General features: G+C 38.6%; 1 protein-coding gene across 1 annotated transcript in view; it reads right to left on the minus strand.

The window, feature by feature from the left end:
- Positions 1 to 816: 816 nt before the first annotated feature.
- Positions 817 to 19,361, minus strand: part of LOC146623780 (endothelial cell-selective adhesion molecule-like) — a 51,506-nt gene continuing 32,961 nt past the window's right edge. Inside the window, exons 2-7 of the mRNA XM_085364289.1 lie at positions 7,193 to 7,344; positions 4,016 to 4,208; positions 3,756 to 3,911; positions 3,447 to 3,569; positions 2,435 to 2,570; positions 817 to 1,959 (exon numbers count right to left, since the gene is read on the minus strand). Coding sequence (XP_085220415.1) covers positions 1,422 to 1,959; positions 2,435 to 2,570; positions 3,447 to 3,569; positions 3,756 to 3,911; positions 4,016 to 4,208; positions 7,193 to 7,344 — 1,298 coding nt within the window. The 3' untranslated portion in view covers positions 817 to 1,421. The remainder of the gene's footprint in view (positions 1,960 to 2,434; positions 2,571 to 3,446; positions 3,570 to 3,755; positions 3,912 to 4,015; positions 4,209 to 7,192; positions 7,345 to 19,361) is intronic.

Below are 19,361 nucleotides of genomic sequence, written 5' to 3' on the forward strand. Positions count from 1 at the left end.
GGAGTGATACACCTGCTGCTGTCAGACCTGCAGGTATCAGGCTGTGATGTTCTCCTTTATAGTGGACAGAAATTGTGTTTTTGGAGTGGCACAAATAATTTGTGTTGCATCTTATTGAATGCAGAACAACTGATTGTTCTGTAAATAGTTTGAAATGGTTATTTAAAAAATCAAGGTAAAAGGTAAATGGATGCAAATAACGTTGTTGTTTGCAAAACTTGTGCATAGGATTTTAAAATTGACAATTTATATTTGCATTTAAAGTTATGAAATATAATTCATTAAACATGTTTGTTGTTGTTACAGTAAAAAATATAACTTTTTCTACTCTGATTTTATGTTTTTTGTCTGATTTTAGATCAATTGTGTTAATACAGTATGTCAAAATGAAAACATAACTGGAAATTCAGACACGTGAGGTTGTGCTGAAAAGAATGATACCAAACAAGTAAACAGTTTTTAAAGGTGAAATGTAGAGGTCAAATCAGAAGTGGTTAAAATGGCCAATTATACCCTGGACCCCAGAGGGTTAAACATTTTTATAAAGTAACGCAATAGTTACTTTTCAAGTAATTAATTACTTTTAGAATATTGTAACTCAGTTACTAACAGTTACTTTTTTGAAGAAGTAACTAGTAACTATAATTAATTACCTTTTCAAAGTAACTTCCCCAACACTGGTTATTAGTACTAGTCAAGAATATAAGCAAATTTACTGTTCTGCAGTCCTAAACAGCTCAGTATTATCAGAAGCTTTTGCTCATCTGTATTTAAAGAAGTGAGTTTAAAAGCATTTTGAAAGCAAGTTGAAAACCCAACAGAAGCAAAGCCAAGAAAAAGGATTAGGATACTTTGCAAGGGCAAACTTTATCACACAACACATTATGTTGTCTTTTGATGTCTGGTGCTGAAATAGAGTTAATAATACATAGATTAAACCCAGTGTTTATGAGCAACATTCTCCTTCTTAAACAGTAATGACCTATGAGTCCTTCAGGTAGTTTCTCTAAATAAAGACAATGGATAAAGTGTAGCATGCTGGTGCTCTTTTTTTTCTGTCCGTGAGATTAGCACACACAGCGTTCCAGCTGCGGTTAGTAAATGGCAGGAGGAAAACAGTTTGGAAGAAATTACATTTAAAAATCTAAATATGAAAAATGAAAACATTAAAATCCATAAAGTAGAAAAGATGATACTGGACAAATGTATGAAAATCATATCTATACATAGTTTCAAATGTGTACAGTGCATACAGAGTACAAAAGAACTATAAGTAAGTATTCTTAAAGGAAGTAAACAGTGTGTCTGAGAGCTTGTTGGCATCAGTAAATGACCTTTCATTTTAAATTCTTTGCTAAATATTAAAGTCCCTTTGAAAAATCAGCAATTGATCCTTTGTGAGAGTATTCCCTTAGCTCATGCTAGACTAGAGATCCGGCCTGGTTCTGTGCAGGAACCATAATGGGCACGCCTCCCATTCGGGTGATGTTGGAGGCCATGATGGTGGAGGTGGGTAGTGGTGGCGGGGAGGGAGCGGTCTGGAGCTGCAGCCGAGGCTGGTTGTACGTTTGCGGCAGCGCCTGTGCCTGAGGCAACTGGGTGTAGCGCTCGGGTCTGGGCATGGAACCGCCATTGCTGCCGGCCTCGGGGGACAATGGCTGTTCACGTGGCAGGGTGGTGTTGTTGTTGTAGCTGTAATGGGTGGGAGTGGAGGCCCCTTGGTGGCGGGACGGTCTATAGCCGGCATTGCTGCCTGTGGCGGTGATGATGGATGCAGTGTCTGAGGGGGGGCGCTGTGGATACTGCTGCAGGTGGTGGTGGTGGTTGTTGTGGTGATGGGAGGACTCTTTGTGGTGTGGGCTGGAGGCGATGGAGGACAGGGTGCCATTCTTGGAGATGATGTCAGAACCCATGCCGCTCTTAGCCCATGACACACGCTTGGGAGCCTGAGCATCCTCCCTGTAGACATCGAGGTGCAGGATTACTTATTTGTGGCGTGTAGATTACTTTTAGAAATGCATAATTAGTTCACAGTAACACTGAAATGGAGTACTTCATTAAATCTTGAAACTATGGTAATTTGTTTCTGCTATCACAGGATATGAAAATTAAATCTGAAAAACAGGCTTCTTAAACAGGTGTGATAGAATCACTTTAGTTTGAGAAATGTGCAAGATCAAAATGTGCATTCCTGTGCAATTGGTACATGTCAAAAGTAAAACCTGGGTCATCTGCAAAGGACTAAAATGAATTTGATTCAAAGCAGCAGCAACAAGAACTTCATCTACCAACGCTGCCACTTATGACTTGCCTGAACTGACACTGTTTAGCACTGTGGCAAAAGGGTCCTGGTTCAGATCTGCTGGCCAGCTGAGATGCTGTTACGAATTTTAAATGATAAAATTCTGCTTGCATTTAAGCCACACTGACTCACTTGATTTCATTGGCCAAGTCATCCTCGTTGTTTCTTCTCCTTATCACGAAGACAAAAGCGAGGCACACAAAAAGGAGGAAGATGAAGCCAGCCACTGAGCCAACTGTGGCACCAACAATCACCCCCACTTTATTGGCTGGAATTAAAGAACATACAATTACTATCTCAAAGAATTTAAAAACACTTTTATTACCTCATTTCGTGTAGAATCAATAGTACTTGTACAGCACTGGTTAGAAAAGCAGATTAATGTTTTATATTCGAGTCATGTAAAGATGTCCTTTCTGTTTGACATAGAGATGGACTAATCAGGTGACCAGTTGTGCTGTGACCTAGCAAATCAGTTTTAAGCTACAATTCAGTTTCATTTATATAGGGACAAATCACAACAGCTGTTGCCTCAAGGCGCTTTATATTGTAATGTAAAGACACTACAATAATGCTGCGATGTTGATCACTAATTTACCGCTGTCCATTGTTTTCAGGCTTCTGCAACATTATATATTCCCAGGACGCTAGGTTGTGTTGGGCATGGTTGACTGTCCAGACTCATGTTAAAGTAAGACAAATTCAGCCAACTTTGACAAAAGTATAATTTTCTTAGCTGCTGAATAGAAAAGTCAGCTAAGCTAATGGTTACAATGTAAAATGTCACAGCCCTATGCTAGCAACGTTAAACATGTCTGGCAAACAGGGTTTGTTTTTTACTTTGAATCTGTGTAAGTCATGAGTGATAGGGGTTTATAATGATACTTTTGCTAAATTATTGTATATTTGTAATATTTTAATATATATGTAAGAAAGTTCGCTGCATATTCATTTAGTTTTCTTATGACGTGTCAGCAGTCATAAGAAATTAGTAGGATATGATCGTGTCCAACAGAAATAATTAATTACATCGATGCTCGCTGTTCATGCTTGATAATAGTGTATCTGAATGTGTGGTCCATAACTATTTTTCATCACTTATTTTTATTAATAAACCATAACCAGGGTTACACTTGCTGCGTACAGTTGGTAATGTGCAGGTCGATTGCGCAGCTCTTTTCTGCCACCGTGTTGCTGGCTGTGCACACGTATTTCCCCGACATGTTGCTGCTCAGGTTGTTCAGCTTCAGAGTGCCAGTCTTCTCATCTAACACAGCAGTTTACATGGAAAAGACAGTCAAACACACATGAAGACACATTATTTCACATGTATAACAGTTCTCAAAGATGTGCTAAGTGACAATCCCAAAAGACGGTGTGCAGGCTGCTTTTTCTATCAATAATTCACATTTATAGCAAACAATGACTCTTTGTTTTTTCGCTGTGCACTCACTGAGCATGGGTGAGAAGAAGACCTCAGAGGTGGGGCTGGTTTTCTTCCACTTGTACAAAGGAATAGGTTTCCCAGAGCTGGACATGCAGATCAGAGTAACATTTCCTTTTACCTCTGGCTTCCCTGTCATAGAGCACTTCGGAACAGAAGGAGGGACTGAGGGGAGAGGATTATGTAATGTTTTATTACAAGACTTTCTGTTTTACTGTTTCACAGTGAATCTGAGAAGTACAGCTGTGCAACGGGTGAATTTCCCTTACCTTTCACATCCAGGGTAACCGTTTCAGTAATACCATCATTAACAATCTGAAAGATGTAGCTTCCTGAATCGGACTCCCGGGTGTTGTTGATGTAGAACGACACATCTGATGATGGCATCTGATGTAGGAAACCGACACGGCCCTTAAACTGTCCGTCAAACACCTTCACCTCGTTGTCGGTGTAGGAGATGATCTGGACAGAAGGACAGAAAGCAAGCGTCACATGAAACAAAAAGAAGATTAAAAAAAGGGGGTTTTTTGGGGTCTTTTAGTACATAAAAGAAAGCACACGAAGAAGTAGTTGTGCATAACAGATATCACTGACCTGTGTCACTGACATCCAGGTCAGGGATGTAATGGACTTTGTATTTATCCAAAACATTTCCAGAGATTTATTTGCTAAATGTCCAAGTGCAAGACTTTAAAGAAAAGAAAGTTTCACTAACACTGGTAAAATCAGCAGTGCTTACAGAGGAAAGTTCAGGACATCTTCAACAACTCACCTTAGTATCACTGACATTGGACAGAAGTTAGCTTCACTGACTCATCAACCTTTACTGGACTCTACACAAAGTTTTACAGCCTCCTCCAAAGCAACTACACATGACGCATATCGGCAGGTGAGGTAAACAGTGCACGGCGGACTCACAGCCCACACTTTAAAAAGGTACGTTCTCAGTTTAAACATTGGACATGTTTTCTATGTTCAGTTGTGAATAAAATAAAATCTAACCTTCACATTTCCACCTATAAGGCCAAATTAAACAGTAATATTAATGTTCTTGAACCTGATCTATAAATTCTCAGCTCTCATTCTCTGCAATTTAATTAACACAAATTATGCAGGTCTGTATTGTTAGATAAATACTACATTCTAACGAATATGGCTTGTTTCTACTCTGGTCGAAAGAATCCACGCTTCGTACTGATGTCCACAATTCTTTTATTCCTCTCACAATCATGGAGCACCGTGAAAACTAGAAACAAGTAAAATAATATCGATAGCACATATGATATTCATCTCAGCCACTTATTTCCTTTCACAAGGTGCACAAGTGTTAAACAAATAACAGCATAATGATTTTTTACCGTGTACGCCTTGTAAAACCAGCAGTAGAAAAGTTGTATATTCCGAAAAGTCCGCCGTGTTACCGTTCTGTCTTGTCTCTCCCGCGCACAACTTCCGGTTCCCGCAACTCACAGGAAGTGACTACTTCACAATAATATTTTAACAGAAACATTTCTTATAAGCAGGATATATCACTGGATTCATAGATTACCTTTCCTACTGCAAATGTACACAAGCATGAGAAGCAAATAAAGAAAACAAATAGAAAACAATAACGATCTCAGATTCACTTTGGTGTTGTCATGGCAACCCACACAAACATTTCAGCGTCAGCTACATGGTTCTTGTACAATAAAAAACAAAACACAACAAAAGAAGCCTGATATAAAACCTAGTTCCAGCATATGTATCTCTGCAGTGGAAGGGGCTGAAATACAGTATAAATAGAACGGTTCAAGGCAGATGCATCATTTACAGTAAAAAGTAAAGATGTTCTTAGATTAAAATCTGTTTTCTTTGAGTAATCTAGTCACCTGATGGTCTGGACCTTGATCACTTGCTGTAACTGATGGAACCTTGAATTCTGCTTTATACCAGAGAATCCTGAAGGAAAAGCTCCTGCCATCAGCTTGTATTCTGAAGTTCAATTACATTTGAGTTATGCACCAGGAAAGTGATCCAGAACATAGCAGCAAAAGAAAACAACTTAAATCTGATTGAGATGCTTTGGCAAGACCTTAAACAGACCGTTTATTCTCAAAAGCCCTCCAATGTGAAAGAATTAAAGCATTCTGCAAAGAAGAGTGGGCCAAAATCACTCCACAGTGATCTAAACGCATCATCGCCTGTTACCTTAAAGGTAAGAACGGTGAGGAGCAAAAACTGTCTGTTTAAAAGAGAAGATGAACTGAGGGGCTGCACCAAGAACTCATGCATTGGTATTTATGATTACTTTCAACTACAAATGATGCCAAGCAACTCTAATAGCATTCAAAAACAAAACCAAGAGCTGGAAAAGGCACAATAGGTTCTTGTCAATTATTTTCTCCATATTACTATTATTATATTATGCATAGGAAACATATATTAGCAGTTTGGAAAAAATATCACTTTGTCAAATTTTAGTTACTTACATAATTAGTACCATACCACCCCATTAGAGCACTTTGCTCTCAGACTGTAGGCTTACTTGTTGTTCCTAGGATATTTAAAAGTAGAATGGGAGGAAGAGCCTTCAGTTTTCAGGCCCCGCTTCTGTGGAACCAGATTTGGATTGGGGAGACAGACACTATCTCTACTTTTAAAATTAGGATTCAGAGTTTCCTTCTTGCTAAAGTAGTACAGTTAGGGCATGATCAGGTGACCCTGAGTTATGCTGAGGCTGCTGGAGGATTCCCATGATGCACTGAGTATTTCTTCTTCAGTCACCTTTCTCGCTCACTATGTGTTTATATACATATTATTTCTAGTTAATAATCTCTGTCTCACTTCCACAGCATGTCTTATCCTGTCTTCCTTCTCTCACCCCAACTGGTCGCAGCAGATGGCCCCGCCCCTCCCTGAGCCTGGTTCTGCCGCAGGTTTCTTCCTGTTAAAACTGAGTTTTTACTTCCCACTGTTGCCAAAGTGCTTGCTCATAGGGGGTCATATGATTGTTGGGTTTTTCTCTCTATTATTGTACGATCTACCTTACACTATAAAGTGACTTGAGGTGACTGTTGTTGTGATTTGGTGCTGTATAAATAAAATACAATAGAATTGAACAATTTGTCAGAGGGGAATTGCTCACTTTATCTTGTCTAAACACATACGACTCTGAATAGATTGCAGTTAAGTTTTGTTCTTTTATCAGTGAAAATGTTTTTACATTTAATGAATGTTTCTTCCTGTAAAGAGTAAAGTAAGGTGAGACACTAAGGGAAATAATAAAAAAAACCCCTGTATCCTTTCCCTTCCTGAGTTCTCTTTCTTCCCCTAAATCTATTTGATTGTGATCCTCCTTTTGGATCATCTATCTGCACAGCACAGTAGTATTAGAAACCTTTAAGTCTTTTCTTGTCTTGGCTTGATATACAGTATATTAGACTTAAGTGTAATTGTTTCCTTACCATCTTCATCTGGCTGGTGTTAGGCATCAAAAAGTTCCAGGCGATACTCTTGGAATTTGGGTTGCCGCCAGTGTACCGGGCCTGCAGCTCCACATACTGACCCTCGATCACTTCTCCATTTTTCAGGGGTATTAAAAAGTTGGCCCATATGCCTGGATGAAGGAAGAAAGGGAAAAAACACACTGTAAAAATCACAGTTTTTTATTACTTTTATACACCACTGTACATGTAATCAATAATTGTAATCTCTATATTAATTTCTATTGTTAATCTCTGTCTCTCAGACAGTGTGTCTTTTGTCTGCCCCCCTCACAGCCAACCAGACGTGGTAGAAGAAGAAGCCGTCCCTCCCAGAGCAGAGGCTTCTTCCTATTAAAAGAGGTTTTTTTCTTCCCACTGTCACCAAGTGCTTGCTCCAGTTGCTAGAATGTTCTATGTAATACCGCAGGGTTTATCCTACAGTATAAACTGCCTTAATGTTGTGATTCAATTGAATTGAATTCTGACTCTGAATCATTACCTGTACAGTTGAAGGTGCAGCAGGAAACCTGTTTGGATTGTTCTTTGTTTCTCATGCCTGTTTCATGTTTGATGTCATATTTTTTATAATAAAAAGGTTATAAGCAGAATGATATTATAAGATTAATGAGGATCTGCTTAGCTTCTTTTTAATAATTGCCATTGAAGAAAAAAGTTTGCTTCAAGGACATTATTAAAACCGTATCCATGATTTTATTTGCATGCGGCTCTTCTTACACAGTTTATAATGTTACATTACCACAGATGTTATCACAGATGAACTTGTGCGTTATTTGGATTTAACGCAATAGTGATAATGAAATCAAGCTGAATAGAGAGAGCACTATCACAGTGAAATGTAATGTTTATTTAAGACCACAGAGAGGCAGCAGAGAGCCAAAACACATCTGCAGCACACACGACCAAATCAGAAAAAAACAAGGTTTTCGCTTACATATTTATATGTGACACGTTTTTATTAGTTAAAGTGTTCATTTAAGTAGTTGATAAATATGACAAATAAATGACAGAGGCTATAAACCCCAGTCACCAACTGTGCATAATTTGTGTTTACTGTATTCAAAGGTTTTCTCAGGGGAATGTCAGTCTCTCCTACAAAATGAGGGTGGTTTGAATCATGGAATTAGTCAACAGAAACCACATATCTCACCTTTTTTTCTCAGGGACCCATAACAGAGAAATGCAGAAAGTATGTGAACCCAATATAAATTAACACACACACACACACACACACACACACACACACACACACACACACACTGGAGCATGACTTTTTGACAGTGGTCAAAAAGTATCAAATGGACAAGCATCTCAGTGCTTGTCCATTTGATACTGTTGACCACAGTATTTTACTACAGCGATTTAAACACACTGTTAGTATTAAAGGAATTGTACTGGAGTGGTTTGAATCAAGAGTACTAAGTGGACTTTTCCCATATTAGCTGCTCTTCATTGGCTATCAGGCCGCTCTCCTGTGGAACTAGCTCCCAGTTTAGATGAAGAGCATATGTGCACTCTAATTTTGAAATACACTTAAAACCTTCCTTTTTGATAAAGCTTTTAGTTAGGACTGTATCAGCTGAGTCTGAACCTTCCCTTATTTATGCTGCAAAGGTTAGGCTGCTGAGGGCGCTTTACGTTTCTTCTTCACACATCTCTTTCCACTCTCTGTGTGTTTATACAACACTATTGTATTTAATAACTGGGAACTCTCTTCTCTTCTCTTTCCCCTTGCCCATGACTTATCTCAATGGATGGCTGTCCCTCCATGAGCCTGGTTGTATCCGAGGTCTTTCCTGGTAAAAAGGAGATTTTCCTTCCCACTGTCACCAAGTGCTTGCTCACAGGGCACAGAGTGATTGTAGGGGCTTTACCTTATAATATAAATTGCCATGAGGCTGTTGTGAATTGTCACGAGGACACGAGCACCTGGAACATGGCTGCCAAGTCTAAAGTGCACTGTATGTTTGTGTGTATTGATTAGAACCATGGCATGTTCAATTCAATTCAGTTTCATTTATATAGCAACAAATCACATCAGCAGTTGTTTATGTTGAAATTTGAAAGGCGTAGGCACATTATAAAAATTGACAGGACAAACATTCTTCATACCCCACATTATAGTTTCAAAAAGACATTTGAAACAAGCTGTTTATACACGAATAAAAGTCATGCATTATGGATTAGCTTTCTTCACTGCACAGCAGTACCTTCCTGCTAATTAGTACCATTATTTAGATGCCACAGTTGTTACCGCAACAAAACTATTTACATGTAAAGGAAGTGATGTAATCAAGTCCAATCAACAAGAGGCTTCCCAAGCAAACTATTACCTGAAACAACTCACTATTTCTGTGGTGGCTAAATATTCAAAGCAGAGGGGTGGAGGTCAAGGCACGTGACTTGTAGTTATTAAAATCCTAACAATTGAAATAGTTTTAATCAGAAAAAAATATTGATTGTAGGTTTTTTATACAGCATTGTGCAATGATGTACTGAATATCTGGGCTTTTTTAAGGTCAATTAACTGCATTATGGCTACTCTGGAGCAACAGAAACACAAAACTAACAAACAGATAATATTAAAAAACAGCACTATGATGTTGTGGATGTCAAATGTTTAATTAGAACTACTGTTAATCAATAACTGCCATTATTGCAACTGCACAATCAAATGAATTCTCAGAAAATTCATTTGAATTTTGAATTGTTTCTCAAAAAAATATTTGAGAACGGAAAAACAGACTTTTAATGCAACTAGACTGCTGATGATAAAAACAAAATAAAGCCAACCAGGTTTGTTTCTGTAGTGGACACAGAGTTGCTTATTTCATTACAGTATTTAGCTTTTCTATTTTCAACAGACAGTCTCTGGCACTGAGCAAGGAGCGCCCCCCTGTGGCCAAAAGCTATAGAAATTTACACAGTTGAAACCCATTATAAGCTGAATTATTCTAAATTTATAGCATTTAAAGCTCAATTTAAAGCATCACAGATTTGGCAAAATATCTTGTTGGATTTGGACTTGTTGGACTAATGAACATCTCTTGTGCTTTATTGCTTCTCCAGCTCTAAATTATACAGGTGAAACGTGAATGGCAACAATGCACCATGTAAAGAGATCTCTATAGAGAGGAGGTGTAGGTATCAGTTTCTCAGTCACTGTGGAGATGGAGTAGATAAGTGACAGTGATGAGAGAATGTGTGGGCTATGCTCCTTTGGGAACATTGCTTCTAACAAAGAATCACACTAGTGAAGCCATAAGATAGACTAAATAAGGGAAGATGTGGAAGGTTAGCGTAAGAATAAATGTTGCTAAAAACGGTGAAAGGAGAAAACAAGGAGAAGCAGAGATCCATTGTGTCAATGGCTCTTTAGGCCATAAGAAGATTTGGTGCAGCAGTGAGATAGGCCTGTTGTTTGTAGAGGTGCTGACTGATGGATGGTTGGATCAGTGGACATGTAGAGATGACAGAAAGAGGCTTAAATATAAATGCAATGAGTCACTGTGGAGTGGCTCTCTGATGATTGCTATAAGCTTAAAGGGAGCCCAATGAGAGGCTGCTGCATGTCTCACAGATTGGATGAAGGGAAGGAAGAGAAACGGAGACTCTCTGGGATGAAGAAGATTTTACTAAAGCTAAAACAGCAACAAGAGATCTTGAAATGTTTATATTTAGAATAGATGTAAAACTAGATCAGAGAATAGTGTGCCCATGCAGAAATTGTTCTATTTGACACAAATTAGAAACTCCAGCAATGGATAAGTTCACTTTTTAAGCCAAGAAGTTTGGGAAAACACCTAGCCGGAATCCTTTCAAATCTTTGCGGTAAGACTCTGGAATACAAGACTTCCCAACAGGGATGACCCAGACACAAACATTTCAGTGGGGGAAAACAGGCCAAATTTTCAGCTCCTCATTAGTGTGGATGAGCTGCGCTTCATGATTTAGTCTGATCACATGGGCATTTTTTCCCCATCAAAATCTTGCCAAGTGCTGCTTTAAGAAGATTTTCTGACAGAAATCCTTCCTGATTCCAATGAGAGCATACTACATTGAAAAAAAAGATGAAACATGTATAGAAAAAAAAACTTGGCAGAAAAAATAGAGAAATGAACAAGGCCACTGAGATTTACTCTTAAAGTGGTCAGTGAGGCATAATCTTTCCCTCTGTGGCAGGTCTGAAATCTATTCTGCTCGCTTCATGACAATTACTTTTAAATATTCCTTGGTGACTGATGGCAGGGCAGATGGGAGCGAGTTCACTGAAGGGCGTAATGAGGACTGGATAGGTCTCGCTGGATCTAATAGGGCTATTTCACTAAGTCTGATATAACAAGGTGTTTTATGGTTAGCTGGAGAAGCTTTTATTCATCTCTCTCTTTCAAAGTAACAGTTTCTTCACTATATGTAGAGATACCACTTTGGAAGCTGGATATGGAGTTGACAGACTTAATTACAGGGTAGATTTGAATTGGAAAAAAAGTGGGAGTTACACTGTTGTCCCCCAGTGTAATAAGTGCTATAGTTCTGTAGTACTTGCAAAGCTGGTGATAACCACACTGAAAGGGTAAAAACTATCAAGAATAGTGAACTGTGCAAAATGTCCTTCCAACCATTCTTGATACCACTACAGAAACCTAATTTCAGAATAACAAGAAGAAGACAAAACTAGAACGTCTGGGTTGTTAGAGTTGCTAGTTAGGGGAGAGACTCTTCTCTAAGAAGAACATGGGAGAAGGTCTGCAAACAATGAGACTTCCAGAAAAATGTCCCTTGGACAGATGAAATGAAAGTGAAGCTACTGGGTGCCAGTTTAGCTCAGTGGGTGAGCAGGTAACCACATGGCCAGAAAACAGGGACCCAGTGTAGGTCAAGTTACTTGAAAAAATTAGTTACTGATTACTTCCCCCCAAAAGTAATCCCGTTACTTTACTGATTACTTATTTTCAAAAGTAATTAATTACTTAGTTATTTAGTTACTTTTTAAAAACACGATTTACAACCTGAAGAGGTGATAAAGAAATAGATCTTTCAGCCCAATTCTACTTTTTCTTCAGAATCCATCATACAAAATGTAATCAAATGGAAAAGTCTCTTTTTAAAGCTTGTTTTATTAGTTTTAATCTTTTAACTTTATGCATCAAGCAAAAATTAAATTATATGCAACATTCTGACTAGAAGAAATTTGTTTAACATTTAAACCTATTTTCTGCACATTCGAGCACATAAAAGAAAAAATTTTTTGTGTTCACACGCAGTCTTTCAAATAAATGCAAGTGAACCACAGCAAAAAATAAATAAATAAATAAATAAATAAAAGACTCAGCGGTCCTGTTGCTCTATTTTCACTTGTATAGCAGGCAGATGCTTGCCCTGGTACAGGTGAGCTGCAGCGGTCAGTGGAAGAATCCGCGAGTTTGTCTGTGAATTTCCCATTCCGTGGTAGCGCACTCGGTGCTTGCTCGGAAGTTTAGGGGTTTTTTCGCTGTAAAGCGAAGTTTTCCTCCCATGCAGGGAACAGCGTACGCTAATATTTTTTGTCACTTTTTACGGAATCAAACTCAAAGTAAGGTCAGTACTTCCACGCTTTAAACGCTGCACGCTCATACTCTCTGCCGCACCCGTTATATTATCCATTGTTGATCTGCACACAGGAGTTTCCACGAACGTCGCACTCGCTTACGTCATTGTCATGAGACCTTTTTTGCAATAGTAATCCCTTACTTTAGTCGTTACTTGAAAAAAGTAATCGGATTACAGTACCGCGTTACTGCCCATCTCTGCTGATGACCCTTTGCTTTGTTGAGTGAACCATGAACTCTGTATACCAAAGTGTTCTACAATCCAAACTGGGAGCTGAGAGGCCTCCCATTCTACTTTTGAAAACTCAAAAGCAGAACAGGAGTCACTAATTTAGATTACAATGTAATCTCAGAGCCAGAGTTGTTGCTTTGATGAAAATACTGTGCTATGCTCAAGTTCCTGTGTGTGCTAATTGGATAATTACAGGAAACCCTTCGGACTGATCCCTGTTTACTTCAGCAGACCTCAGTGTAGATAAAGCGGAAACCATGCTTTGATGAGGATGACCTTAACTAACGTATTTCATGCTGAAAAGATGGGTGGAGCGGGTCGTTTGCTTCCTGTCAGCATCTTATCAGCTGCTTTGGTTAAAATGTTAAAGCAAGTGAGCTACAGAATAAAAAAGATATGGTGTCAAACATAAGTGATGTCTCTGTTGCAATATTACCATCAAATACATCTCTTAATGTCTAACTTGGAGAAATAGCTAATTTAAGAGATTTGAGAATAAGAAGAAAGAGCACATGATCTTGGATGAAGATGACAGTGTGGCAATGATGTCTCCATGGAGCACCACTGCCACTGAACCCTGTCTCTGGAGGATGGGTGGAGATGCAATGACGTGCTCTTTCTCATGGAGATAAACCTCCCCTGATAAGGCTTGGACCACTTTCTGTAGATCTGAGGCTGGATTGGTGGTTCCTGTATCTATAAAGTAGGAGGAAAACTCTTAAAGATCAACAGAACCAGATGGTCTGGGTCCTGATGACCAAAGGTCATCCTGTGAAAATCCTTCATGTTTGCCTTGCCCGATAAAATGAATAAAACCAAAACAAAAAAACAACAACAAAAAAAAAAACCCCAGCGGACAAAAACCTGCAGAATTGCTGCATTCACATTTGAAAAAGTCCCCAAGTTCATCTTAGTACCTGTTGTTTAACAGATGTCTAAATACTGGCCTGTAGGTTGTTTTGGATACCTGCATCAGAAAATGTCCTGATGCTTTGACCATAAGTTGTTGCTGTTCACACTTGACACATAACAATACCACTAACGTCTACTACAAGACTTTTGGCTTATCCAGTGTATTAATATTTGATAGTTGCAGATTTTTTTGGTCCTTTAAGAAAAGAAAATCAAAAAAGCAGAACTGGGCAGTGTGCACTGTACCTGGCCATGAAGAAATGCTATAGAAGACAGCAATAACTCACTAATTCACAAGGCTTGCAACAAACCAGTAGACAACTATTGTATCAGTATTCCCAGTGCTTTTAAACTTGAAATAATGCTTTGACATCATACCACGGTAATTACAGATACTGACTGAACAGTTTTAGCTCTGAAGATGTGGTACAGTATGCTTAGCTAGACAGAAAGATGTGTTTTTTTCCACCGTCCACAAATATAGTCTGGCTAGTTCCACTGAGATCCACAGTCTGTGCAACATTAACAGCACATTTACGGACAAAAAGAACAAAAGCACCATGAATAATTGATTAGAGATGAGATGAGAAGAAAGACAGAAACAGTGGCACTGTCCAAGCATCTTATTTAATCTTTTAACATAAATTAAGAGGAAATTTAAGGAAGAAACTGAAAACTAACTTCAAGCTGAGAGTTTTTTTTTAATCAAGGTGAAGATGTCCAGTATCCTCAAAACATCTGAAAAAATCCATCAAAGTCTAAGGTTATTCATAGCAAAAATGTTCTCTCTTTCCCAAACTATCATTTTGCTGTAATCTCCACACATATGCAGAAATAATCCAGAACTTTTTTTCTGATTCTCACTCCACAGCCCATCGAGTCCTCATAAAAATAGAAGTCCAAGTTTTAACACACACACACACACATACACACACACACATACACACATTCAAATTCTTGTGGGGACATCTGATTGACATAGTACTTTCCTTAGCCGCTCACCCTAGCCATCAAAAATGAATGCCTAACCCTAAACCAAAACCTAATTGTAATCCTGACACTAAAACCACATTATGAGTCACAAAAATGCCTTCAAACTTGCAGCGATCAGGATTTTGGGCCCTATAACGGCTATAAAGCTGTTGGTCCCCACAAGTATAGTAAACGTCCAATTTAATTTTTGGTCCCCACAAACACATCTAAACAGGCATGCACACACACACACACACACACACACACACACACACACACACACACACACACACACACACACACACACAGAACTTCTCATTCACACAACGGGCTCAGGGCCAAAGTCTGGGGCAGAGCTCATCTTCTGATAACTGCGAGACTGCCATTCCTCACAGGATAATTAAAGGAGAAACACAATGTTAGGACTGCTGCAGAGAGGAATGTGTCGTCTCCTTCTTTCAACCGCCAAACTACCAAACTGCCACTCAAAAGCTGGATGCCCTGAGAGTGACAGAAGAGAGCAGGACAAAGGCAGCTGCTTAATTGGTAGAACAGAGATAGCGAAAGGCCGGGAGGGTTTATGTTTATGCCTTCAACCTACCAAAAATACGTATCCATTATCCCGGTCTCTTCCAGTCTGCTAAAGAGCTACAAACACATCTGGGGATGCAAAGTGAATGCTTATTCAGCCTGTGGGCTGACTGCTAATTACAAAGAGACACAGCTGATATGTTCTTCCGCCGTCCTTGCACATTGTCCTTGAGAGCCGAACCAATTAACATCTGGAAGAAGTGATTGCTCATTGTAACTTGGCAGCAGTGGAGATGGTAGACATGCTTGTCATGTTTGGGTACGGATAACATTTTCATCACCAGCAACTTTTAGCCAATCAGATGTGCCCTTACATGTTTCCCTTCTGATATGATTTTGTTTCATAAACAATCCTTCTGGTGGCTAATGGAAAATGAATCAGAAGCTGGTTGTAACAAGTCATATCTCTCCTAAGGGCAGTATGTCAGTCTGCCAAAAGAATTCCCTAATACAAGCATAATACTGTCATATTTATGCAAAATGTAAAGAATTTAAATTCAAATGTCAATCAAAATCATCTATAAATTTAAATGTATTTATCTATTTACCAATTCACCATTGTCTCTAATTAGGCCAGTAGTAAAAAGGCAGAGTAGTAGCTGTACCTGTTGTTTAACAGATGTCTAAAATACTGGCCTGCAGGTTGTTTTGGATACCTGCATCAGAAAATGTCCTGATGCTTTGACCATAAGTTGTTGCTGTTCACGCTTGACACATCAGCTAAATGTGTATGAAGAGTCTCAGCTGTACTGTGTATGTATGCCAGCACACTTACCCTGATGTCAACATGATAACCATTATACCAGCTAAATGTCAGCAGATGTTACTGGTCATTTGCATAAAAGAATTCTAGTGATCCGGTTTCTGCCTTTACATCTGGAACCCTTACGTTTTACTCTATCATCATTTATCCAGTGGATTTACACCATATTCACACACTGCGTTTGATCAATTCGGTTCGATTCTACATCAGAACTGAAGGAACTTTGCTTTTATTCATGTGACAGATACACAAACCAGCAACTGTCAACAACAAATACAACTAATGCAAGTGATTGCCTACATATAATATATGATAATAGTAATAATAGAATGTAGGAACAGGGTAGGGTCATCCATCCATCCATCCATCCATCATCTTCTTAACTACTTCTTTGACTTAAGGTTAAAAGTGCTAGTTCCCAGCTTTCATTGGGCAAACGTGCGGGTACAGTCTCAACAGGTCACCAGTCTGTTACACGGCTGTGATACATGTGATGGAAAAATGAACGATCTGCACCTTGACTTCCGCGTGGAGTTTGCATGTTCCCCATGTGTCTGTCAGTCTCACATAGTGCCAAAGACATACCTGTTTTAGGGCAGCCTGTGATTTTTAAATTGGTACAACCTTCATTCCAAAAAAGTGAGGATGTTGTGTAAAATGTAAATAAAAACAAATTGCAAGGGTTTTCAAATCTCATAAATCTGTATTTATACACAATGGAAAACATTTCAAATGTCAAAAAAATGGCTTAATCTGCAAAATTTGACCGTTTTCATTTGCTCACTTTAAATTTGATATTAGCAACACATCTCAAAAAAGTTGCGATGGGGCGAGTTTAGATTCGTTTTGACCAGAGCACCCCTAAAAACAGCAGTCTACTAATAATAACATATTTTAGTATATTATTTTATGGAATCATTTTCAAATGTTATATTTTCTTGTATGTTTACAACAGTACGTGATAGAATGTAAACAGGTTTTATGTGTTGTTGAGGTCATGATGTTACAGTGCGCTCACACAGAGGCTGGTTTCTCATTAATAGCAATGAAAAGGCTTTGGTGGCTGCGGCAGAAAGAACACGCACAGGTATTTTCATGACACAAATTAGTGATGTAGATTTAAAACACACTTTAACTGGAATATAGCAAAAATTCAAACTGTTCTGATAATGTAGGGATGTTTCCATGACTGCTTTCTTTTATTTGTTCACAAAATAGCCTGAAAAACATTAGCTAATGTAGCTTAAATCACTAGAGATTATTAGCTAATTTTAGCCTTCTGATCCACTAGTCTGCTGGTATCCCACCAGTTACCAGCCAAGGAGCTGATGTACTGGTAAAAATTCTGGTCAAAGAGGGGTGAAGTGTTTGTTTACAGTACAGCTGCAGATCCAAGCGACCATAAGTCTTGTCTATGTTACTTGTCTATAATGAATGCAAATCTGTGATTCTAAACATTTAAAGATTTGAGATTGTTGCAATTCGTGTCTTAAAAAATGAAAAATATTCACATAAAAATATGAAGATAGCAACATACTAACCCCAAGTTGCTCTGTGATACATCCATCACAGTATGAATGTGAGTGAATGTCAGATACTAAGCACAAAAAGTTTTGTATGAATGAGTGTGAATGGGTGAACGAGGCAAGTTGTATAAAGCGCTTTGCGTGCTCAGTAAAAAAGTGCTGCATAAGAACCAGTCCATAAATGACTTTCTGACTAACAACTTCATGCTAAAAGTATTTTACTATTCACAAATTGTCATTGTTGTAATTTCCAATGTAAAATTATTTAATTTTTATATTTTTCTATCAAATATGCGACTTTGCAGGATGGCTGGACTTTTTCATATTTTAGCTAGCCAATACTCAGACTTTATTATTAAGCTCCTTGAGATGACTGTTGTTGTGACTGGCGCAACTCTACAGATCCTATTTCATTTTTATTGTAAGAAAGACCAGTGAAAATGTCAAGCTCTAAATTTAATAGTCTAAATAAAAAGAGATAAATGTTGCCTCAGATTTCGATGTGCAAAAAAAGGCCAGAAAATGGGTCAACAGACCATTTACAAAAACAACAAAAATTTACATCTTGAAATTTAGACACACACACAGACAGACAGACAACTCTCACCTTCAATTCACCCAATCATTGTAATCCCAGTATCCTGCACATCACATAGTGACATAAGACATAATTCGCCTGTTCTAATGTTATGAGGCAGTGCTTATTTTGCATTGTGGTGTGCAGGTTTTTGAAAGCAGCTAGGCCTTTAACAAGAATAGTGGCAGCTCTGGTTAATTTGAAGCTTCCTTCCATCTGATCAAAGCATCGTGGGAATGGCCACGGAGGAAAAATTACGAAATAATGCCAATGGCATGAGCTTTAAGCTCTTATTAAACATATGCAGATAAAAAAAAAGGCAGTCTCATCAGTCTGAAAGAGTGCTTCTTATCTGGTGACAGAAAACAATGGAACTCCAATTCCCCTGCAGGTTTGGACAAAAAAGAGGAAAAGGAGCAAGGAGTAAAATGACTGCACTGTCTTTGATTAAAACGACTGTAGAACTGAATAAGCCTTTATAGAAAAATGACCCTTTACGGAAGAAGAGGGGAAAGTTCTCATCATCTGCTATATATACACTATATACTATATATACATCTATAAAAATCACAGACAGCCCCTCGCATACAACCTCTGCACACAAGTGCACGCGCGCGCGCACACACACACACACACACACACACACACACACACACACACACACACACACACACACACACACACACACACACACTTCCTCTGCATTGTGTGGATGACGGCAGGGAGGAAAAAGCTGGGCGTCCTGATAGCGCTGTGACGTAGCTATATTCCAGGATTAGTCTGTTTGTCTTGGTAGGCAGCATTAAAGTGAAGTCCAGTATTCGGGGTCAGACAGGAAGTTGTCCACACAGAGACACCAACAGCCTTTAACACACTCTCAGCTGCTGGACTACTCCCACATTTGACTCACTGACCTTTTCTTAAGGGTAGCATATGCTATTTTACAAAGAATAATAGAAAAAACTCTTA

Source organism: Diplotaxodon limnothrissa, linkage group LG10, assembly GCF_057381915.1.
Source record: "Diplotaxodon limnothrissa isolate DT_005_m linkage group LG10, D_limnothrissa_male_GT1.1, whole genome shotgun sequence".
NCBI classification, from domain to species: domain Eukaryota; kingdom Metazoa; phylum Chordata; class Actinopteri; order Cichliformes; family Cichlidae; genus Diplotaxodon; species Diplotaxodon limnothrissa.